Genomic DNA, 26,667 nt, shown 5'->3' with positions numbered 1-26,667 from the left:
TCGAGCCTATACAGCTTGGAGTAAGACAACATGCATAAAGAGGATGATGTGGTCAAAATACTAATTTACCTAATAATTCTGCACTCCCTGTACTATTACAATCTAAATTCGAATTTTTCGAATTCGAATATTGCATAATTCGAATATTACATTTAAAGAAAAAGCATTAGAAATACTATTACAATCTAAATTCTAATTTTTTCGAATTCGAATATTGCATAATTCGAATATTACATTTAAAGAAAAAGCATTAGAAATACTATTACAATCTAAATTCGAATTTTCGAAAAGAATATTTTCGAATGTAATCGTAAAATTCGAAACCGAACATTCGAAAATCGAATGTTAGAATGTTATGTAAACATTCGAAATTCATTCGAACGAACGAATGTGTTAAAATTCGCCCATCCCTACTAAAAACACTGAAGCAGTAGACTTTGTGAAAATTATTATAAACTTTTGGCCAGGACTGTAAAATCAAAATACTAGTTCCTACTCTGCAAATAATTGATGTTCTTCATGCGTACAATTTTATGTAAAAAAAATTGATATGAGGTTTTTGTCCTTTTGAATTAGACAGAGAAGGGCAATAGGACTTTATTATAAGTAATGACTGAAGGTGCCTGATGAGCAGGTTTGAAAAGGATTAATTTGCTTCAGTGCTGTGTTTAATACAGAAATAATGTGCTAGGTGATAATCCCTTTGAGATTAGGTATATTAACAATTCACTTTGTGTGATCTGTTATTTGTACTTTCTTTATGTTAAACTTAATGTGTTCTTTCAGTTGTTCAGAATATTAAAAGCCTTAAGTAACACATTTTAAAATGCATAGTTTCTTTTTACCATGAAAGCAAATACTGTGCAGTGATATCTTGAATTTTATCAACCATTACATGTTATGTGCTGTTTTTTAGAAGTTTGTAAACCTGTAATGTTTCCACGACTTTGTCTAAAGTTTAGCATTTTACCTTGGCTTTGCAGTCACTACAAATCTCATTTAGTGGACGTTTTGTAGCTTTGATGAAAAAGAAAGAGTAGATCTAGTAATATACAACAGCAAAAAGTCCCTATTCCAATGCGGCTCATACTGTATATGCACAGTAGAAAAAAAATGAGAGCACGAAGAGAGACACTTTTCATAACGCATAACTTTTATAGCAATTTCGGGACATGTATCAAATTAGATTTTGTATTGAATTTAAAAATGATATCAATGTGAAGTTTATATCTGTTTTGGAGATTATTTTGATTTTGTATATGATGCATATAATTTGATTTTATGTGTATTATATATGTATAGTTATGGATACTGGCCAGACTAGATTATACATTCAGACAGATTGACTTCAAGATGAGAAAGTGTAGGACATTTAGCCATGTAATAGAACTAAGTAGAAAATGAAAATTATATCACAACTGGGTGCACTATGTACCAGATACAGATAAAAATAACTAAAGTGTTGTCAGCAGTCAAAAACTTTAATATTCTATCCTTGTACAGATAGAGTCTTACAATAAAAAGCACCCTAAACAATGACTGAACACTAATATCTGATACTGGGATTAGTGTTCCCCTTGATCCCAGAAATACACATAACATGTACTGCCAACATCATAACACAGAATCTATTATTTAATATTATTTCTTAGCAAAACCTGCAGCAAAAAAACACTGCTACCACAGGCTATGATAGTACCAGTTTTAAGAGAGGTGTGTCCACATACATAGTTAATAGGCAAACACCTGTCCAAGTACAGCTCAGGTACAGTCCAGGATATAAAAGAGAATATATTATTTTGGCAATCATAATCTGAGCTCTCTATCACCACCACTTTGTTGATGTGCATATAAACACAATTAGAGTACAGCACCTTCCTGTGTGAGTGCAGGCTGTACCCAGGGTGCTGCAAAGTCCTCCAATGCAAAAGCCACCGATAATCTGCAGCACTTCTTTAGGTTAAAAAACCTTTATTACACAAACGTTTCGGATATATTCAATCCTTAATCATGCCTGATCAGTAACAGTAAATTCTGTAATTTATACACCTGCAATCACAGTATCTACCAATCCTAGACATCATCTTTTACTCCCCCTAGTGTACAGGTGCAGTATTAAACATGATTTATATAAGTATTAAAATATCCTAATAATTAGTAATATGTTAATTTTTTCTAAAATTCTACCCCAATAAGACATTTACCCAAATCTAAATTTAATACAAATAAAAACAAAAACTGATCATATACATATATACATACAGAGCTGCAATTAGTATTACAAAAACACATTCCTTATTCATTCCTAAAGGTTGCATTAAGTTTAATTTGTGGATCCAAAAGGCCTCTTTTCTTTTAAGTAGAATATCCCTATTTCCTCCCCTATATGGATGGAGCACTGTATCAATTATTTGGAACCATGTGCGACTAATATTGTGGCCAAATTTAAAAAAATGACCTTACGGGTGGTCTCTCACATGTAGATCACCCGAGACGGGCATTTAATCAAATATATTGCATACACCGTATTGCAAGTAAAGAAACCCCTAATCGCAACAAGGTTTTTTAACGTGTAAGAACAATGGTAATTTTCCTTGCCTTAATTATGGCAACTGTAATTGCATGATTAGGGGTCCGCATTTTATTCATCCACTTACAGGCAAGAAATATGAGATTAGGGGCTTCTGAACAAAATTCTATTTGTCCTGATCAGGCTTTTAGTGCACAGCAACCTCTATCTGTATGTGTTTGCCAAGTCATGGCTGCCACCTCTTGCAGCAAACTACAGAAGTTTTCTCAGCATATAGGATGCAATATTTGCATTCTCACTGCTCCTTAGTGTATCAATACTGGCATCCAAAGTTCCAAAATTCCCACATCAGGAAAAAACATAATTTATGTAAGAACTTACCTGATAAATTAATTTCTTTCATATTGGCAAGAGTCCATCAGCTTGTGAAGTATGGAATATACATTCCTACCAGGAGGGGCAAAGTTTCCCAAACCTCAAATTGCCTATAAATACACCTCCCACCACACCCACAACTCAGTTTAACAAATAGCCAAGAAGTGAGGTGATAAAATGAGTAAAAAAGCATACAAAAAGAGGAACTGGAATATAATTGTGCTTTTATACAAAAAATCATAACCACCATAATAAAGGGGTGGGTCTCATGGACTCTTGCCAATATGAAAGAAATTAATTTATCAGATAAGTGTTTACATAAATTATATTTTCTTTCATGTAATTGGCAAGAGTCCATGAGCTAGTGACGTCTGGGATATAAATACCCAAGATGTGGAAGTCCACAGAAGAGTCACTAGAGAGGGAGGGATAAAATAAAAACAGCTATTTCTGCTGAAAAAAATAAATCCATTAAAAAATTAAGTCTTTCTCATAAATTTCTCAAATTTTCAAGAAAAAAACTTAAATCATAAGCAGAAGAATCAAACTGAGACAGCTGCCTGAAGAACTTTTCTACCAAAGACTGCTTTAGAAGAAGCAAATACATCAAAATGGTAAAATTTAGTAAATGTATGCAAAGAAGAACAAGTTGCTGCTTTAAAAAAATGGAAATAAGAAGGGTGACCTCCTAGTGCAGAGCAATATAGTAAGGTATCCCTGTATCCAAATCCCAGTTGTCAGGGTACTCACAATTGGAAGCGCACACAATAGTGCGAATGGCACCATGATTTTCCTTAAATCTATTTCTAAGGATCTGGCTCTGTGAATCATACACAGCAGTATGATTCACAGAGCCAGATCCTTAGAAATAGATTTAAGGAAAAGCATTATCCAGATACTATTATTGAATCTGGGTTTTTAAAAGCACGCGCTCTCAATAGAAAAGATTTCTTTAAAACCCAAAAGAAACTAGTCTGTAATCCATGATATGAAACAACATTTATTACAAGGTTTAATAATAGTCATAGAGAAATAAAGAATATTCTCTCGAAACACTGGAGTCTATTATTAAGGGATCCCATTTTTAAACAAATTCTAGAAAGTAAGCCAACTTTCACCTTTAGAAGGGCACCCACCCTTAAAGAAAAATTAGCACCTAGTAAAGTAGTCATATGCAGACGTGGCTCTTTTCGTAAAAGAACCACTTACAGAACCACTCATACTCAAGCTAATGAATTAAGAATAGGGTCTTTCAGTTGTCGACATAGTCTTTGTCATATGTGCCAGTATATAACCAATGGATACAAATCCATTACATCTCACAGCATGAGTGAAACCTTTAGACTTACGCAAAAGATTACTTGCAACTCCACTTATGTGATCTATTGTATTTCCTGCATTTGTGGGCTTCAATACATAGGCCACACTTGCAGAAAGGTTAGACAAAGATGGTCTGAACATTTGAGATGTATTGAGAAAGGTCTGGATAAATATAGTACCTCTATCTATTGGGTACTTATAGAGCGCAAACTAATCACCCGTGAGGGTCTCAAGGCGCTAAGGGAAAGCAGATAGGATTGGCCGCGAGTCAGCAGGGGGCAATGTTGCACCAGCAGCTCTTGTGAGCTGCTGGTGCAATGCTGAATATGGAGAGCGTATTGCTCTCCGCATTCAGCGAGGTCTTGCGGACCTGATCCGCACTGTCGGATCAGGTCCGGCAAGACCTTTCATAAATCGGCCTCTAGAAGTCTTCCTGAAGTCTTCTTTCGAATAATATTTCAAAGCTCTTACAACATCCAAAGAATGTAAAGATCTTTCAAGAGCATTTTTAGGATTAGGACACAAAGAAGGAACAACAATTTTCCTACTAATGTTGTTAAACTTCACAACTTTAGGCAAAATTTAAATGAAGTCCACAAAACAGCTTTATCCTGATGGAAAATTAGAAAAGGAGACTCACAAGAGAGAGCAAACAATTCGGAAACTCTTCTAGCTGAAGAGATAGCCAAAAGGAACAACATTTTCCAAGAAAGTAGTTTAATATCCAAAGAATGCATAGGCTCAAAAGGAGGAGCCTGCAAAGCCTTCAAAACCAAATTAAGACTCCAAGGAGGAGAGATTGATTTAATAATAGGCTTGATACAAACCAAAGCCTGAACAAAACAGTGAATATCAGGAAGCTTAGCAATCTTTCTATGAAATAAAACAGAAAGAGCAGAGATTTATCCCTTCAAAGTACTTGCAGACAAACCTTATCCAAACCATCCTGAAGAAACTGTAAAATTCTAGGAATTCTAAAAGAATGCCAAGAGAATTTATGAGAACAACACCATGAAATACAGGTTTTCCAAACCCAATAATAAATCTTCCTTGAAACAGACTTACGAGCCTGTAGCATAGTATTAATCACTGAGTCAGAGAAACCTCTATGACTAAGCACTAAGCGTTCAATTTCCATACCTTCAAATTTAGCGATTTGAGATCCTGATGGAAAAACTGCCCTTGAGACAGAAGGTCTCGCCTTAAAGGTACTGACAAGGTTGGCAACTGGTCATCCAGACAAGATCTGCATACCAAAACTTGTGAGGTCAATCTGGTGCTATCAGAAACACATGCGATTGTTCCATTATGATCTTGGAGATCACCCTTGGAAGAAGAACTAGAGGTGGAAAAATATAAGCAAGTTGGTAAGACCAGGGAACTGCTAACACATCCACCATCTACGCCTGAGGATCCCTGGACCAGGAAAGGTATCTGGGAAGTTTCCTGTTTAGATGGGAAACCATCAGATCTATTTCTGGAAGACCCCACATCTGTACAATCTGAAAAAACACATCTGGATAGAGAGACCACTCCCCCGGATGCAAAGTCTGATGGCTGAGATAATCCACTTCCCAATTGTCCATGATACTTCTTTCATTGCCAAAGGACTGCGAGTCCCTCCCTGATGATTGACATATGCCACAGTTGTGATATTGTCTGTCTGAAAGCGAATGAAAAGTGCTCTCTTTAATAGAGGCCAAGCCTGAAGAGCTCTGAAGATAGCACAGAGTTCTAAAATATTGATTGGTAACCTCGCCTCTTGAGGTTTCCAAAACCCTTATGCTGTCAGAGACCCCCAGTCAGCTCCCCAACCTGTAAGACTTGCATTTGTTGAGATCACAGTTCTAGGAAGGACAAACAAAAGAGGCCACTTGAATAATTTGATGATGGTCCAACCACCAGGACAGGGAGAGTTGAATGTTGGGATTTAAGTATATCAATTGTGATATCCGAGTATAATCCCTGCACCATTGATTCAGCATGCAAAGCTGCAGAGATCTCATATGAAAACAAGCAAAGGGGATTGCGTCCGATGCTGCAGTCATGAGACCTAAAACTTCCATGCATATAGCCACTGAAGGGAATGACCGAGACTGAAGGTTTACCAATTTCATTCATCTCTTGTCTGTTAAAGACAGAGTCATGGACACTGAATCTATCTGGAAACCTAAAAAGGTGACCCTTGTTTGAAGAATCAGGAAACTCTTTGGTAAATTGATCCTCCAACCATGAAACAACACTAGTTCATTCGTGTGAGATTCTGCCAAATGTAAAGACTGAGCTAGTTCCAAAATATCGTCCAAATAAGGAAACACAGCAATACCCTGCTCTCTGATTACAGATAGAAGGGCACCGAGAACCTTTGAAAAGATTCTTGGAGCTGTGGCAAGGCCAAATGGAAGAGAGTCAAATTGGTAATGCATGTCTAGAAAAGAGAATCTCAGAAATCGATAATGGTCTGGATGAATCGGAATATGAAGATATGCATCTTGTAAGTCTATTGTGGACATATAATGACCTTGCTGAACAAAAGGCAAAATAGGCCTTATAGTCACCATCTTGAAAGTTTGGACCCTTGGAAAACGATTCAAAAACTTCAGATCCAGAACTGGTCTGAATGAATTTTCTTTCTTTGGGACGAGGAATAGATTTGAATAAAACCCCAGACCCTGTTTCTGAAGTGGAACTGGTATAATTACCCCTGAAAGCTCCAGATCTGATACACACTTCAGAAATGCCTGAACTTTCAAAGGATTTGTTGAAACATGAGAAAGAAAGAATCTTCTCACAGGAGGTTTTACTCTGAAACCTATTTTATACCCTTGAGAGACAATGCTCTGAATCCACTGATTTTGAACAGAATCTGCCCAAATGTCTTGAAATAATTTCAATCTGCCCCCCACCAGCTGAACTGGATTGAGGGCCGCACCTTCATGCAGACTTGGGGGCTGGCTTTGGTTTCTTAAAAGGCTTGGATTTATTCCAACTTGAAGATGGCTTCCAATTGGAACCAGAGTCTTTAGGGGAAGGTGGTTTTCTGTTCTCTATTCTGACGAATGGAACGAAAACTTGCATTCAACGGCACCAATACGCTCGCCTAACATCGCCTAACATAGCGGCCGCGGACCTGAATACGATCTCCATATTTATTAAAAAAGCTGGCAAAAGGCCGCGCACCAAGTACGGGGCGATGAGCAGCAAACTGTTGTTAACTAGCAGCCATCGATCTCGCTGCTATTCGGCTTTGTACCAACTTTATCTATACCCTGTCACTAAACGCTGCCACTATACTAAAATGTTTAACCCCTATGCCTCCGCTCCCGGACCCTGCCACAACTTTAATAAAGTAATTAACCCCTATCCCGCCGCTCCCGGTCCCCACCGCAATTAAATAAAAGTATTAACCCCCATTCCGCCGCACCCGGACCTCACCGCAACTAAATAAAAGTATTAACCCCCATTCCGCTGCTCCCGGACCCCACTGCAACTAAATAAATGTATTAACCCCTAAACCCCTGGCCTCCCACATCACTACCACTTACTAAACCTATTAACCCCTAAATCGCCAGCCCCTCACATTGCAATAAACTAAATTAAGCTATTAACCCCTTAACCTAACAACCCGCTAACTTTACACTAAAATTACAACATCCCTATCTTATAATAAATTTAAACTTACCTGTAGAATTAAATTAAACTATTAATTAACCTACCCTAACTATTATATTACAGTAAACTACCAATTAAATTAACTATATTACATATTTAAAAACCTAATCCTACTAAAATTATTTAAATCTACAATTAAAAATTACTAAATTACAAAAAAATAAACACTAAATTACAAAAAATAGAAAAACACAGTATCAAAAATAAAAAATAATTACACCTAATTTAATAGCCCTATCAAAATAAAAAAGCCCCCCCAACATTAAAAAAACCCCTAGCCTACAATAAACTACCAATGGCCCTTAAAAGGGCCTTTTGCTGGGCATTGCCCCAAAGAAGTCAGCTCTTTTACCTGTAAAAAAAAATACAAACACCCCCCAACAGTAAAACCCACCTCCCACACAACCAACCCCCCCAAATAAAACCCTATCTAAAAAAACCTAAGCTCCCCATTGCCCTGAAAAGGGCATTTGTATGGTCATTGCCCTTTACAGGGCATTTAGCTCTTTTACTGCCCAGACCCTACTCTAAAAATAAAACCCACCCAAAAAAACATTAAATAAACCTAACACTAACCCCGACGATCCACTTACAGTTTTTTGAAGCTCTGCTTGGAGGAACCATCCAGTCGGCAAGAAGTCTTCATCCGGGCGGCCTCTTCCATCTTCATCCAGCTGGCGAAGTCTTCATCCATGCCGCCTCTTCTATCTTCATCAATCCGGCGAGCAGCCGGTCCACCCTGAAGACATCTGGCGTGGAGCAGGTCCATCCTGAAGACAACAGACGAGGAGCTCCTCTTCAATACGGTCTCCGCCGTAAACTGGATCTTGAATGCAAGTGATGTCATCCAAGATGGTGTCCCTTGCATTCCTATTGGCTGAAAGGTTCCAATCAGCCAATTGGATTAGAGCGGCTAAAATCCTATTGGCTGTTCCAATCAGCCAATAGAATTTGAGCAGCTCTCATCTTATTTACTGTTCCAATCAGCCAATAGGATGAAAGCTGCTCAAATCCTATTGGCTGATTGGAACAGCCAATAGGATTTTAGTGGCTCTAATCCTATTGGCTGATTGGAACCTTTCAGCCAAAAGGAATGCAAGGGACGCCATCCTGGATGACGTCACTTGCATTCAAGATCCAGTTTACGGTGGAGACCGTATTGAAGAGGAGCTCCTCGTCGGATGTCTTCAGGATGGACCCGCTCCACGCCGGATGGATGAAGATAGAAGAGGCTGCATGGATTATTATTATTATTATTGGTTATTTGTAGAGCGCCAACATATGAAGACTTCGCCGGCTGGATGAAGATGGAAGAGGCTGCCCGGATAAAGACATCTTGCCGGCTGGATGGATCCTTCAAACTGTAAGTGGATCGTTAGGGGTTAGTGTTAGGTTTTTTAGAGTGTTTTTTGGGTGGGTTTTATTTTTAGAGTAGGGTCTGGGCAGTAAAAGAGCTAAATGCCCTTTTAAGGGCAATGCCCATATAAATGCCCTTTTCAGGTCATTGAGAAACTTAGGTTTTTTAGATAGGGTTTTTATTTGGGGGGGGGGGTTGGTTGTGTGAGTTTTACTGTTGGGGGGGAGTGTTTGTATTTTTTTTTTTACATGTAAAAGATCTGATTTCTTTGGGGCAATGCCCCGCAAAAGGCCCTATTAGATTAGGTGTAAAAGGGCTATTAGATTAGGTGTAATTCTTTTTTATTTTTGATACTGTGGTTTTTTATTTTTTGTAATTTAGTGTTTTTTATTTTTTGTAACTTAGTGTTTATTTTTTTGCAATTTAGTCATTTTTAATTGTAGATTTAAATAATTGAGTAGGGTTAGGTTTTTAAATATGTAATATTGTTAATTTAATTAGTAATTTAATGTAATTTTTGTATAATAGTTAGGGTAGGTTAATTAATAGTTTAATATAGTTTAATTTAATTCTAAAGGTAAGTTTAAATTTATTATAAGATAGGGATGTTGTAATTTTAATGTAAAGTTAGCGGGTTTTTAGGTTAAGGGGTTAATAGCTTAATTTAGTTTATTGCAATGTGGGGGGCTGGGGGTTTAGGGGTTAATAGGTTTAGTAAGCGGTAGTGATCTGGGAGGCCAGGGGTTAATACATTTATTTAGTTGCTATGGGGTCCTGGAGTGGTGGGATAAGGGTTAATACTTTTATTTAGTTGCGATGGGGTCCGGGAGCGACGGGATAGGGGTTAATACATTTATTTAGTTGCGGTGGAGTCTGGGAGTGGCAGGATAGGGGTTAATACTTTTATTTAGTTGCGTGGGGTCCAGGAGCTGCGGGATAGGGGTTAATAACATTATGTAGGTGGCGGCGATGTCGGGGCAGCAGATTAGGGGTGTTTAGACTCAGGGCTTATGTTAGGGTGTTAGGTGTAAACGTTACCGGTTTTCTACCATAGAAATCAATGGGATATCTGACAGCATCAAACATAAGCTTTCGCTACTTTCAGACTCCCATTGATTCCTATGGCATCCGCGGCCTCCAGGGTGGCAGATTGAAAACCAGGTACACTGGACCGGAATAGCTGCGAGCGTACCTGTTAACTATTTGATAACTTTGAAAAAGTGCCAAATAGTACCGAATGTGTATTCGGATCATCTGGAATGACGTAAGCATCGATCTGTGTCGGATTGAGACCGGTGGATCGTATGTTACGTCACAAATTTCAACTTTTGCCGGTCTGTAGGCTTTGATAACTAAACTAATCAAGCTCTCCACAATTACACTGCGGAATTCCATCTTTTCTCATGTTGACGGCTTGATAGATATCCCCCTATGTGTAAGTAACATACAGCATGACTAAGGGGTTAATCCCCGAAAAGTCACTTGTTTTTATGTCTGAATAAAGATTTATACTGCTTTAAAGAGGTGCTATGGACACTTTGTGATTACATACTACAGCCAGAGATATAATCTCAGCTAACTTACAACAGATACACTTAGCTTTGGTAGAACTGTGTTCAGGCAGCATGGTTCCTACAGTAGCTTCTGAGACAGGATCAGTTTGAGACATCTTGCAAAATGTAAAAGAAAAAAATAACATTTAGACAAAATATTCAATTTCCTCATATAGCAGTTTCAGGAATGGGAAAAAATGCAAACAGCATATCCCTCTGAGCATAAAGAAGACAAGAGGCATATAGGAAGTGGGGTAAAATAAAACAAATTTTTTTTGGCACCAAGTATGACGCACAATGCAAAATAAAGTGGAAAATTTTTTTTCCGCCATTAAACATCCGGAAATGACGCAACTTGCGTCATGACTGAAGCAATTTCATGCCAAACAGCCTGGCGTCATCAAAGACGCAGGAAATTACGAACTTGCATCATCATAGACGCACATTCGTGCCAAAAAAATCTTGCACCAAGAATGACGCAATAAATTACAGCATTTTGCGACCTCGCAAGCCTAATTTTGCCAGTGAAATTAAAGAAAAACAAGTCAATTTGAAAAAGAGACTAATACCCCAGGTAAGAAAATAAACTTCCTAAAACATGATTCCCGTACTGAAACTGATAGTCTGCAAAGGGAAATTTGCATAGACCTGACTCATGGCAAATATAAGTAACATACATATATTTTATACTTTATATTAATACAAAAAGTGCCAAACCATAGCTGAGAGTGTCTTAAATAATGATACATACTTACTGAAAGACACCTATCCACATTAACCAGATAGCCAAACCAGTACTGAAAACTATCAGCAGAGGCAATGGTAAATAAGAGTATATCATCGATCTGAAAAGGGAGGTAGGAGATGAATCCCTACGACCGATAACAGATAACCCTTGAAAAGATTTCCTGTGAGAGAAACCATAAAATCAATAGGCGATACTCTCTTCACATCCCTCTGACAAACACTGTACTCTGAGAGGAATTGGGCTTCAATATGCTGAGAAGCGCTTATCATAGAAGAAAAATCAAGCGCAAACTTACTTCACCACCTCCATAGGAGGCAAAGTTTGTAAAACTGAGTTGTGGGTGTGGTGGGAGGTGTATTTATAGGCATTTTGAGGTTTGGGAAACTTTGCCCCTCCTGGTAGGAATGTATATCCCAAACGTCACTAGCTCATGGACTCTTGCAAATTAGATGAAAGAAAGACAATCTTCAACATATGCTGCAAATGCTACATGTCTCATTGGTTAAACCTTTTAACTCATATGCTTGTGCTCCGTATGGAATCATTTTTCATTATATATGTATATTTTTTATATTTATTCTTTTTTTATTATTATATTGTTTATATATTTGATACAATGAAACAACAATGCTGTTACAGTACAATTATTTTCAAGATAGTACAGATCATCACATTGTAACGTGGTAAATCACAACCAGCTGCAAAGTCTATTCAATCTGAATGTCCAAAGTGTTCCTTCCTGATAACAGTGGACTCGCAGTGGTTAACCAAAAAGACAAAAGTTAAATTAGTCCGTGATAAACAGTATCACAGAAATAACAAATAAACTTAATAACTATAACTATGTTGAATCTCTCAAAGCAAAAAAAAATTAATTGTATACATCTTTAGCTCCTCCCATACCCTTCAAACCAATCCTTATGTATATATAAAATAATTAGTGTGTTGGTCTAGGGATTAGGCATGGGAAAGAGGAGAATGAAAATGAAAGTGAGAATAATGGGCGGAGGCAAGATCACCACTTTTGATTTCCTCAGTAAGTTCAAATGCAGGTAATAACTCCTCATGTTACCCCAGAGTCCTGTGTATAGCTCCTTATGTCAATTTGTCGATCATGTTGAATATCCTCCAAAATAAATTTTTGATCATGGAAAAATTCCAGTTTATTAGCTTTAAAGTAACCATATTCTTCTAACCTCAATGTGTCAGTCATGTGGGTAGTCCAACTAATCACCATCGGGCAGGACTGTGACTTCCAAAGTTTAGCTATTAAGGATCTAGCGGAATTCAAAGTCAGTTTAATTAGTCGCAGTTGCAATCTACATTTACATACAGGTAATAGATTAAGTAGTGCTGTCGTTGGGTCAAGTTGGTATTGTTTCCTCTGTCCCAATATGAGTTTTATAATATTTTGGATGTTCTCCCAAAAAGGTTTCAGCTTTGGACATTCCCACCAAATGTGTATCAACGTCCCCCTTCTCCCACATCCTCTCCAACACAAGTCTGAGGAAGCTCGAAAAATGCTTTTCAGTCTAGCTGGTGTCAAATACCATCTGGTCAATAGTTTGTGATTTGTCTCTAAGAATCTTGTGGAAGAAAAGGACTTCCTTGTATTATTAAAGATGTGTTTCCATTCAGTGTCAGTAAGCGTTTTATTAAAGTCTCTGTGCCACCGTTCAGTATAGTCTAGGTGTTTCGAGTTCTGGGCTTTAGCTAGGAGTTTTCTCGCCCAAGATAGTGTGTGTTGTACTGGAAGATTCCCTGAGCATACTTGTTCAAATGGGGTTAGTTTTCTTATGAAAGACTGCTTAAATGGATGAGTGTGTAAGAAATGGTGCATCTGGTTGTATATTAGCCATTTAATAAAAGCCCCTCCCAGTACTTCTGTTAATTCTGATCTATTTTTGAGTTTACCGTCTCTGGTCATTGTATATAATGGTACTGTGTATCCCATCTCCCAATTAGTCAGATGAAGTAGATCAAACGTTATACCTCCCAGTAATTCGGCATTCGGGGAGATGGGGGACATGGGGGATCTCAGTGTTGAAATTCCTGGATGTTTTTTTAATAAGAGAGTCCCATAGCTCAAATACATGGTGCAAAAGAGGGTACGCATTCAGCCAGGAAGGACGGTTTTGGCCCGCTACCCAGCATAAGGCACCCGGGGATGGGGATTGCAGAATATGTGAGTCCATTGGGATCCAAGCCTTAGAATCACTATTTCTGTGCCATTCTATGATTATCTGTAAACATGTGGCTTGGTAATATGCTTCTAGGTTAGGCAGTCCCAAGCCTCCTTCTCTGACTGGTCGGAACATAGTTGATTTTTTAACTCTGGGCTTTATGTTTCCTCATACAAAGGAGTTTAAGGCGCGCTGTGCCTGTGTGAGAAAGCTCTGTGGTGAAGTGATTGGGACAGCCTGGATAGCATATAATAATCTAGGAAGAATGTTCATTTTTAAGATTTGGAGCCTAACCCACCATGAAAAGGCACAATCTTTCCAGGCCTTTAAATCAATCGTTACTGTGTTAAGGAGACTAGTGAAGTTAAGATCTAGAAGAGATTTCGCATTTGGAGTAAGGTGTATCCCTAAATATTTTATCGCTTTCGGCTGTTGTTTGAGGGGGCAGGTTTGTAGAAGCAATTGGAATTCTGATGCTGGGAAGGAGATGTTCAGGATTTCAGATTTCTGTTCATTAATTCTGAAATTGGAGAATTCTCCAAACTGTTTGAGTTCTTGTAAGACTATCTGTACTGAGGATTGGGGGGAGGAAAGAGTAAAAAGAATATCATCAACATATAGTGAGAGTTTATACTCTAGTGGGCCAATTTTAATCTCTGAAATTAGTGGATTTAATCTTATTCGTTGAGCTAAGACTTCCATACTGATAATGAATAATATGGGTGAAAGCGGGCAGCCCTCCCTAGTTCCATTATATATCGTGAAAGGATCTGAGACCATGTTGTTGCCGTGGGTGCTTCATAAAGACTTTGGATTCTGCGAAGTATTCCCTCTCCCAACCCCACCTCCCTCAAAGTGGCGAATAAGAATTCCCAATTTAGGCGATCAAACGCTTTCTCCGCGTCTGTGGATATAACTACCATGTCCGTATTTGTGTGTTTAGCGTGCTCTATTAATTGAAGGGTCCTAATGGTGTTGTCTCTGGCCTCACGACCAGGCACAAATCCTGCCTGGTCTGAGTGAATAATTTGGGGTAGAATTTTATTTCATTATATATTTTTATGTTTTCTTTTTCTGACATTTATAATTTTGTTATTTTATGTTTTGATTTGCTGAAGAGCAAAGTGAATGTAATATTGTTGTCTGCTACTAAACTGAAAACCAATCATTTTACTGCTGCTAAAACAATTTGAAACATTTGGTTAGCCTTTTTCGCTTTGTACTTCAAAACCTCATACAGATGTACTTTATTTGAGCCTTGGCATTGGGCACTGTAGACAAGGGCCTAATAAATACATGAGCATGTCTGAATGGCCTTACTATATTTGTGTGAGCAACTATGCTAGAAAGTGATATTTATAAAAATTAAAGATGTATTAAAGCATATTTTTGTTCTATTTAAAAGTTGGTATTTTAAAATACCAAAAATAAATAAAATAAAAGAAGATTCTTACATTCTGTCTAAAAAATAATTTTTCTCATTCTTGTTTATCACTATCCATAACCAATATGGGTTCTAAGAAATGTCCTTATCAGTCCTTATCAGTTGATTTTATATTGTACACACAAATTACTTTCATGCAGGTTTCAATTTATTTTCAATCAGCTTTCACTTTTATTTACTTAATATTTACTTGTTGCTCTTTCATATTTATGCTTGTTTTAAATATAATGTCTCTTGAAGATTTTCAGGTCTAGCCCATTTATCTGGGAATATCCTCACTTTTGTAGTATTTTTAAGGTGCCAATAAAGTTTTCATATTTTATTGTTTACCATTTGAATGTAACTGTAATTGCCTTTTTGTTCTAATTGAGCTGCTTTGTTCAACTGTAGTAGTCAGCACCCCACTGCAGTGTGGGTTATGTAGTCCTTTTTTCCTGTACATATCGGACCTGTAGCAAGGGTTATCTCTTTATCTATCTCATCTAGCTTCATCTTGTCACTTTATCTGCGTGGCCTCCACAAAGGGCTGTGATGAATGCATATTAATAGCTGTAGCCTTCGGTGGATACTAAGGAGCCAATTACATGTTTTGGCCTGTGTTTGAGGCAGCAAAATTTAAGGTAGGCAGCAAATTTTGGTCTAGATTATGAGTGGAGCACTATTTTTTGCTCTCGTTTGTGTGTTAGCTGTGCTCGACCTTTGTTTTTTGGGTGTCAGGTACCACACGTATTACAAGTTCAAAGTAAAAAGTTTTTGCTCATGTGCTAATCCAAAGCTGAAATTAGAATATCGTGACCACGTTTTAAACATATTTCCCCATAGACTTCAATGGAGCATGAAAGTGGTAAAAACACCCAACAAGTCGCACAAACCTAAAACAAAATGTTTCCCAGGGATAAGATCTTAACACAAGTGAACAATAATATAAATCAGTCAATAAAAAAGTGTTATTTTTTTTTTGGGGGGGGGTTAGATTAGGGGTTATAGGGCACTTTGCAATAGAGCTGAATGCCCTTTTAAGGGCAGTTAAAAAGATTTGAATGCCCATACAAATGCCCTTTTAGGGGCAAAGGGTAGTGTAGGTTTATTAGTGTTAGTTTTTTTTTATTTTGGGGGGTTTGTTGGTTGGGAGTTTTACTGTTAGGGGGGACTTTGTTTATTTTTAATGTAAAAGAGCTGATTTATTTAGGACAATGCCCTACAAAATGCCCTTTTAATTGCTATTGGTAGTTTATTCTTAGATTAGGTGGTGTTTTTATTTTGGGGGGGCTTTTTATTTTCATAGGGATTAGGTTTAATTTTTTTTATTTTGGATAGTGTTATTTTTTGTAATGTTAGCCTTTTTTAATTTAATTTTAATTGTAATGTATTTTTTATGTAACTATGGGGTTAATTTAGGGGTGTTAGGTTAGGGGGCTTAGTCATTAAATTAGTTTTTTGCATTGTGGGGGTTGGCAGTTTAGGAGTTAATAGGTAAATTAGGTTTAATGCGTTGCAGGGGTTTGACAGATTAGGGGTTAATAGATGTATTAGGTAGTTTGCGATGTTGTGGTTGGCAGATTTAGGGGTTAATAATTTTATTAGGTATTTTTTTTTCTCAATACTTCATGCGGGAGGTTAGGTTTTTTTTTATTACTTATTACGGACAGTTAGTTTTTTTTAAAAATATTTATTGTGGGCGTTTTTTTTTTTGTAATTCTCCGTTTGCCTTCGCTGCATCCCGGTGGATTCCGAAAATGGCAGGGTAGTGAAAGAATCCACCTTGGATTCCGAAAATGGCAGGGTGGGGAAAGAATCCACCTGTTTCGCTGCATCCAGGTGACTTCTTTTGGCTGCATGTGCAGCCTACATTCCTTTTATATTCCATTTATATAAACCTGTGTTGTTTTTGCAATTTGATATCCATGAGAACAGAATATTTTTGTGTATTGTTTTAACAAAAGAGCAAAAGGCTAAACAATAAAGACAAATTTTCACAGCATTCTATGCTCATATTTGCCAAGGGTGTCAATATTAGTGGAGGGCTCTGTATCTGTATACATATGTGTTTGTGTTTATATGTGTATATATGTCAGTAAATGCAAATATACACATATAAATACATATGTACACACATACAAACCTATATATATATATATATATATATATATACATACATATATACACACTCTATCTCCATGTTAAAGCCCTTTGTAGTCCCTTTTTTCCCCTAACGCCTATATCTTTGCACCATATCCTAACACCTTATATCTTTGAGCCCTTATAACTTTTTATTGCAATTTGTTTAATAGTTTTTATTAGAAAGTGTTATTATGAGTGTAACTATACTTTTAAATGTATTCATGATGTGTTTTGTGCAACTTTTTTATTCGACCATAACAGTTAATAAGAGCTCTGAAGTCGCACGTTAAAATCAATTGTGCTCGAGCGAGTTTACTTTCAACTTGTAATAGGCATTCTACTTCAGCTGCACGCAAACAGCAGTGATAAACCCCTTATCACTTGCACATAACTGTTAGTGCACCACTCGTAATCTAGCCCTTTGAGGTTGTCTGCTTGGGGTGTATGGCTCCTTCTTGTGTCCCTGTCCGTTGGTTGTAAGAAAGAAAAGTGGCAAATAACAGCTGAAATTGCTGGAGGAGGGAGCTTTTTTAAGGGGGGTGGAGCAGCAGATTTCCCAGTGCCTATGGCAGCTCAAACAATGAAGGGGTTAATAACTCTTCTTTGAATTGTAGTGAAACATACTTTTTGATTTAAAGTATTAACTATTTATCTTGCAAACGAATGCGAAACAAGCTTCCAAAACTAACTTTTTAAATAAATGACTATGACTTAGCACTTTAACTTGAAACCACTAAGGGTGAGTATTGGCAGCGAGTATAGCAGGTTCAAGTGCAGAATAACTAACTGTAAAGTACATTACAGGCTATAAAAAGGTCTTGTTGAACTCCCATTGTTTCACAGTAGAATTCTAACCTTTATAATGGTTCTTGGAACAGAAAAATAATCGTCTGGCAGCCTTTCTGTGTTTACAGCCAATCTTCTGCTTATTACATGGCAGTTTTCCATGTACTACGTACACTTTTCTGTGTGGTAGCGAGACATTTTACCCATGTACTGGAGTGATCTTTATTCAGTATATCAGTCATTTTTCTGTGAAATAGAAATCTTAAAATAACAACAATACCTAATAAAAATTGTCTTGTTAACCCCTTAATGACCACATCACTTTTCCATTTTCTGTCCGTTTGGGACCAAGGCTATTTTTACATTTTTGAGGTGTTTGTGTTTAGCTGTAATTTTCCTCTTACTCATTTACTGTACCCACACATATTATATACCGTTTTTCTCGCCATTAAATGGACTTTCTAAAGATACCATTATTTTCATCATATCTTATAATTTACTATAAAAAAAATTATAAAATATGAGGAAAAAATGGAAAAAAACACACTTTTTCTAACTTTGACCCCCAAAATCTGTTACACATCTACAACCACCAAAAAACACCCATGCTAAATAGTTTCTAAATTTTGTCCTGAGTTTAGAAATACCCAATGTTTACATGTTCTTTGCTTTTTTTGTAAACTATAGGGCCATAAATACAAGTAGCACTTTGCTATTTCCAAACCATTTCTTTTCAAAATTAGCGATAGTTACATTAGAGCACTGATATCTTTCAGGAATCTCTGAATATCCATTGACATGTATATATTTTTTTTTAGTAGACAACCCAAAGTATTGATCTAGGCCCATTTTGGTATATTTCATGCCACCATTTCACCGCCAAATGCAATCAAATAGAAAAAATTGTTCACTTTTCACAAATTTTTTCACAAACTTTTGGTTTCTAACTTAAATTATTTACAAACAGCTTGTGCAATTATGGCATAAATGGTTGTAAATTCTTCTCTGGGATCCCCTTTGTTCAGAAATAGCAGACATATATGACTTTGGTGTTGCTTTTTGGTAATTAGAAGGCCGCTAAATGCCACTGCGCACCACACGTGTATTATGCCCAGCAGTGAAGGGGTTAATTAGGGAGCATGTAGGGAGCTTTTTGGGGTAGTTTTAGCTTTAGTGTAGTGTAGTAGACAACCCCAAGTATTGATCTAGGCCAATTTTGGTATATTTCATGCCACCATTTCACCGCTAAATGCGATCAAATTAAAAGAAACGTTAATTTTTTCTCAATTTTAGGTTTCTCACTGAAATTATTTACAAACACCTTCTGCAATTATGGCACAAATGGTTGTAAATGCTTCTCTGGGATCCCCTTTGTTCAGAAATAGCAGACATATATGGCTTTGGCATTGCTTTTTGGTAATTAGAAGGCCTCTAAATGCCGCTGCGCATCACACGTGTATTATGGCTAGCAGTGAAGGGGTTAATTATGTAGCTTGTAGGGAGCTTGCAGGGTTAATTTTAGCTTTAGTGTAGAGCTCAGCCTCCCACCTGAAACATCAGACCCCCTGATCCCTCCCAAACAGCTCTCTTCCCTCCCCCACCCCACAATTGTCCCCGCCATCTTAAGTACTGGCAGAAACTCTGCCAGTACTAAAATAAAAGGTATTTGGCCCTTTTTTTTTTTAAAAAAAAAAGCATATTTACATATGCTGATGTGTAGGATCCCCCCTTAGACCCCAACCTCACTGATCCCCCACCATACTGCTCTCTAACCCTTCCCCTCTGCAATAATGGGCGCCATCTTGGGTACTGGCAGCTGTCTGCCAGTACCCAGTTTTGTAACAAAATGAGCCTTTTTTTTTTTTAAATTCCCTTTTCTGTAGTGTAGCTTTCCCCCCCCCACCGAGACCAACCCCCAACCCCTTCCAAAACCCTTAGATTGCATTTAAGTTTTTTTTTTTTTTACTTTTTAACTTTTTTTTTTTCTGTAGTGTAGCGGTTCCCACCCGCTCCCGCCCCGTGCACGCGCCCGCCCACCACCCCCGTGCACGCGCGCGCTCCCGTGCGCGCCCCCGTAGCTCCCGCCCCCCGATCCCGCCCCCCTCCACTCCACATAGCGCACCGATGGCCGCCACCCCGCCTCCCACGTAAGCTCCCACCCACCAACGATACCGGCCATCGATGTCCGGTGCAGAGAGGGCCACAGAGTGGCTCTCTCTGCATCGGATGGCCAAGGGGGGTTATTGCAGGATGCCTCCATATCGAGGCATCACTGCAATAACCGGAAAGCAGCTGGAAGCGAGCAGGATCGCTTCCAGCTGCTTTCCACACCGAGGACGTGCAGGGTACGTTCTCAGGCATTAACTGCCTTTTTTTTGAGGACGTACCCTGCACGTCCTCGGTCGTTAAGGGGTTAAAGAGATATGAAATACAATTTTTTTTTCTTTCATGATTCAGATAGAACATGCAATTTTAAACAACTTTCTAATTTACTTCTATTATCAAATTTTCGTCATTCTCTTGGTATCTTTTGTTGAAAAGCAGGGACGTATGCTTAGGAGCCAGCCCATTTCTGGAACACTATATGGCAGCAGTATTGCTACAATGTTATCCATTTGCAAAAGCACTAAATGGCAGCACTATTTCCTGCCATGTAGTGCGCCAGGTGCCTACCTAGGTATCCCTTCAACACAGAATATCATGGGCTCAAAGCTAATTTGATAACTCAATCACAAAAGAACCTTTTTGGGTTTCATATCCCTTTAATGTAATTTCTATATTGATTCCTTTCTCTTAACAAAATGGTGTCAGTTCAGTACAACTAGAATGTTTAAATATTTGTCATTTTTAATTTATTTTACATATATTTTACTAGCGCATTAGTCCCAGGTTATTTTATTTATATTTTTAAGATTTGCCAAAACTGTGCATGTGATCTGTAAAGAGCTTTGGCATATATTAAATCCATCCATAGTCAGGGAGATGTGGTATTTTTTTTATTTAAGAACATTTGTATTCTGTATTTCTTCACAACAGAAGCTGCCATTTTTCTTTTTAAACTCATGTGTAAAACACAAATGTGTGATAAACATATGGAATTAAACATAGATCGAGGTTTCCAGCACCTCTATCTCATAAATGCACTCATATCTGGAAAAGGGACACTATATACCTCAGAATGTTCAGTCTAATATTAATGCAAATAGCATGAAATTAAAAAGGCCATTTGAAATTATAAGCGTCAAATCAAAACTGGCAATGTTTCAGTCAGCTCTTAATTATGTTGACAAATTGAAACAACTTAACAATCTGGACCTTCTTGCCACAGAGTACACTTTTCTTGTTTGGAGGCGAATCACAATCGCTTGAGCACAATTGAAGTTAATGCACCTCAGAGCATTGGTTAAGTTAACTGTTTTGCAAAACAAAATAGTGGCACAAAACACATCACTACAATACAAAGTACAGTTATACTCATAATAACACCGTCTAATAAAAATTATTTAAAAAATATTGCACAAAAATAATATAAGGGCTTAAAGACATGAGGTCTCAGGTCTTAAAAAAAAAAAAAGCAGGCAAAGGGCTTTAACATTGAGATACATACATATACATGCCTATATATATATATATATATATATATATATATATATATATATATATATATATATATATATATATATATATATATATATATATATATATATATATATATATATATATATACAGTATATATATATGTGTGTGAGTGCATGTATATATATATATATATATATATTTACTGTATATATAAATATATATATGTGTACATATGCATTTATATATTTTTATGTGTATATACAGAGATATATACACATATAAATACATATGTACACATATATAGACATTTATATAAGTGCATTGGAGTCCTTTGTAGTTAAAGGGCCACTAAACCCAAAATCTTTCTTTCATGATTCAGATAGAGAATAGAAATTTAAACAACATTACAATTTACTTCTATTATTTATTTTGCTTCCATTTTTAGATATCCTTAGTTGAAGAAAAAGAAATGCACATGGTGAGCCAATCACACGAGGCTTCTATGTGCAGCAACCAATCAGCAGCTACTGAGCATATCTAGATATGCTTTTCAGCAAAGAATATCAAGAGAATAAAACAAATTAGATAATATAAGTTAATTAGAAAGATGTTTAAAATTGCATTCTCTTTCTAAATCATGAAAGACAAAATGTGGGTGTCATGTCCCTTTAAGTCGATGTAAACATGTAAAAAATCATATTTATACAATATTCATTTTAATAAAGTGTTATACTGTGTATTTACTTTAAATTTGTTATAGTCCAATGTTCTGTACATAACAGAATATGTTATATGTATTTATAAATAGATATTCCTATATATACGGTGCTCTCCACTAATATTGGCACCCTTGGTTAAATATGTCCAAAGAAGGCTGTGAAAAATTGTCTTTATTGCTTAGACTTTTGATAAATAAAAATACACATCATGGATATCATCTCATGGATATCAAACAACTGCAAACTCAACACAGGTTTATAATATATATATATATATATATATATATATATATATATATATATATATATATATATATATATATATATATATATATATATATATATATATGTGTGTGTGGCACAATTATTGGCACCCTTTTAGTCAATACTTTGTGCTACCTCCCTCCCGTTGCCAAGATAACAGCTCTGAGTCTTCTCCTATAATGCCTGATGAGGTTGGATAATACACAACAGGGGATCTCAGACCATTCCTCCATACAGAATCTCTCCAGATCCTTCAAATTTGGAGTTTGATGCTGGTGGACTCACATTTTCAGTTCACCCCACAGGTTTTCTATGGGGTTCATGTCAGGGGACTGGGATGGCCATGGCAGGACCTTGATTTTGTGATGAGTAAACCATTTTTGTGTTGATTTTGATGTATGTTTTGGATCATTGTCCTGCTGAAAGATCCAATCACGGACCATTTTAAGCTTTCTGGCAGAGGCAGTCAGGTGTTCATATAATATCTGTTTATATTCAATAGAGTCAATGATGCCATGTATCCTAACAAAATATCCAGGTCCTCTGGCAGAAAAAACGCCCCAAAACATTAACGAGCCACCACCATATTTAACCGGGGGCATGAGGTACTTTTCCATATGGCTACCTCTTAATATCAATGGGAATATACTTCAAATATATTTTTCTCATATAAATTCTTAGGGGTGCCAATAATTGTGCCACACATATATTTAACAAAGGTGTTTTATATATATATATATATATATATATATATATATATATATATATATATATATATATATATATATATATATATATATATATATATATAAAAACCTGTGTTGTTTTTGCAATTTGATATCCATGAGAGCAGAGTATTTTTGTGTATTTTTTAAACAAAAGATCAAAAGGCTAAACAATAAAGACAAATGTTCACAGTGGTGCCAATATTAGTTGGTGGGCACTGTATCTGTATATACAGTATATGTATATGTCTATACCTATATATAATCATGTATATAGGTATAGATATCTATTGTACCAAAATACCATGTTATATGTAGAAATGTGTGTTTATGTATAAATATAACATATTCTTCTATTTGAAGAACATTCGAATGTGAAATATTTATAATTTCATGTAGGGTTAGCACACTTGAGAATATGCATGCAAGTAGGTTGTTGTTTTTTCCATTGACTTCTATGGGGGATTAGGTTATCATGCAAAATATTCTGAGTTCGGCTTTTTACCCTTGTCGGTTTAGTGTGTGAGCAAAAACAGTTTTATTCCAACTTGTAATACAAGCGGTAGCCGAAGTGCGCAAAAATCTTACTTCTAGTACAGTTAAAGCTTGAGTGTGAGCGTTAAATAATGCTCCCCTTGTAATCTGGCCCATTGTGTTTACAAACAAAATCACTATATTTTGGCTTCAGCAGAAGTGATACAATAACAGACTGCAAACGAGATGCAGATACGTGGCAGGGTTAGGCTTGTTAAGTATAACACATGCTTTTTCAGTTTTCAGGACTAGAAACTCCCCAGTTTTGAGACTTAAATGACAGGAAAAGGGGGCAACATAAATAATGAAAGTACTGTATGTTGCAATGTTGTTTTATAATGCATAATTAAGAATTTTATATGACAATCTCCCAGTGTTTATCATCACTTTAACTGTAAAACACAAATACATGTCTGTTACCTTTAGATTAAGTAGCATTTGTTTTGCAGTAGATAATAACCTCTTAGCTAACATAACATACTGTTAATTAATAGTACAGTTTAGTGTTTTGTTTTTCCCTAGGAAAAATGTGTTTCCTTCCTGTCATGCAGAAACAAAAAAAAAAACAATTAATAAAACCTTTATGTCTGTTCACTACCACTTGTATAATGCTAATATACTCTATACTGTGTGCCACATGTTATTTCAAGACCTGTCACTGCAGTTATTTGCCCCTTGAGAGGTGACATTATTCTGTCAGAAAAGGAGCTGGCCATCAACTGGGGAGTTAGAAACCCTGACAGAGCAACAGGGACTGGAAGTGATTGAGGAAAGATGCTGTGTGTAATATAAAACTGGGGAATATCAATTCATACTTTCAGTATAAACACACTGATGTGTTCTACCTACTACCGGTATCTTGCTGTGTTACTTAGCTTATTACTACAAAAAAATGATGTATTTCACTTGCAAAGTAATTTGTAATTGTTTAAAATTGTGTACATGAAACTTTACTTATTTAAAACATGTACTCTCTCTCTTTGTTACTGATGGGAACGGTTTCTTTTTCAGCACGCTCATTTGTCATATTAAATAAATGCAACCTTATTTCAAGAGACCTTTGGTACAAAATAAATGGTTGCAGAGGATTTTCAATGTCTTTGATGAATGAAGGCAATTTAGAAGAACGGTATTCTTGGAAGCAATCAGATTTTTAGTTCAGATTTAAACGGTTTAACAGAAACACAGGACCTTATGGGGCATTCACCTGATTCCTGTGGCTAAAAACAAATGTTATTTTATTATTTGCATATTAAATCATTCTTTGTTGTTATGCTTTAATTATTCATTGTGGGAGTTAAAAATATATATATGAGTAATTGGTTGTTTAGAACACATACATAGAGAGTATATAACCTCATATGATGCTGTACAATTCTCCTTTCCTTAATATCAAGGTCATTTGATAATTAGAATCCCTCTGCTGAATGCAGCTTTCAGGGATGTTCTGTTTGTGGTTGCTATGGGCTACAGATAGGCAAACTGAACTATCCATTCAGTAGTGCAAAGCATTACAGGCTATAACTATTTAAGTACTGGATCAACCTTGGAATTACTCACACGCTGTTTCAACTGTTATTCCCAGATGCAATCTCCCTCTCACTTTCTATTATCTTTTTCTTTTTTTTCTATTATGTGAATGTCAAGTGCCGTTTTCGAACTCTCAAATTTTTCAGACAAATCCTTTATTGTTAAGATGCATTGTTGTTAACACATGGTTGCAAAATATTTCTTAAAGTTTTTTTTATTCAAATCTGACTGTCAAGCGCTGTTCTTGAACTTTCAAATTTTACAGAGATGTTTTGTTGTTAACCCATTGGTTGCAATATTTATCATGGTTAACTGGGGATCTCTCCAGCAGAAAAATATTCACCATTACCAATAAAAAAAAAATCTTAGTGAAAATAATAATGAAACATTACAGTGTATTATTTGTTTTACTTGTAGTTGGGATGACAGCAGTTCCGCTAGCAGTGGCCTTAGTGACACCCTTGATAACCTCAGTACGGATGACCTAAATACAACATCATCCATCAGTTCCTATTCAAACATTGTTTCCCCTAGAAAAAGTAGTCAAAAGCAGGTAAGTGTATTTCATTCCAGTGTTAATCATATGGAAAAAAATATGTATGCACAATATGACATTTTAAGATGTCATTGCCAAAATATTTGATTTGCAGTTATTTGCTAGTTCTTACAAGGAGGTAAAATTAAAAGTTAATAAAAGTTCCCATGTTTTTTTATTTTATTTAGCATTGCAGCATGGTAAGCTAAAACAACAGTGATTTAACAATTGTGTTCATTTGGGTGTATGTGTAACCGTGCTTGTGCATGCGCGATGAGTGGCAGTCTCAAGGTAGTTGTGTTATTCTCTTTCATTTCTCGTTTCATCATAGAATATTTTCTGTCTATATAGGTCCTCTGTACTTCTGTCAGTATAATTAGGTTATATGTGATAATTTATAAATGAACAAAAATGACATATTTTAGTTGTCAGGCTCCCCAGACCCAATCTAACTCCATACCATTGTGCATTTCCTAAAGGTACACATCAATATACCCATTCAGAAAACATAATTTATGCTTACCTGATAAATTTATTTCTCTTGTAGTGTATCCAGTCCACGGATCATCCATTACTTGTGGGATATTCTCCTTCCCAACAGGAAGTTGCAAGAGGATCACCCACAGCAGAGCTGCTATATAGCTCCTCCCCTCACTGCCATATCCAGTCATTCAACCGAAACAAGACGAGAA

The 26,667-nt window shown here is 36.5% G+C and overlaps 1 protein-coding gene across 1 annotated transcript in view; it reads left to right on the top strand.

The window, feature by feature from the left end:
• The window catches only part of NAV3 (neuron navigator 3), a 756,623-nt gene that overhangs the window by 531,321 nt on the left and 198,635 nt on the right, over positions 1 to 26,667 (top strand). The window contains 1 exon segment of the mRNA XM_053716761.1: positions 25,858 to 25,993. Within this exon segment, the coding sequence (XP_053572736.1) occupies positions 25,858 to 25,993 (136 nt within the window).

The sequence above is a fragment of the Bombina bombina genome, chromosome 6 (assembly GCF_027579735.1).
Source record: "Bombina bombina isolate aBomBom1 chromosome 6, aBomBom1.pri, whole genome shotgun sequence".
In the NCBI taxonomy this organism is placed as follows: domain Eukaryota; kingdom Metazoa; phylum Chordata; class Amphibia; order Anura; family Bombinatoridae; genus Bombina; species Bombina bombina.
Note: the sequence above shows the minus strand (reverse complement) of the source record. Positions and strands in the feature narration are given on the sequence as shown.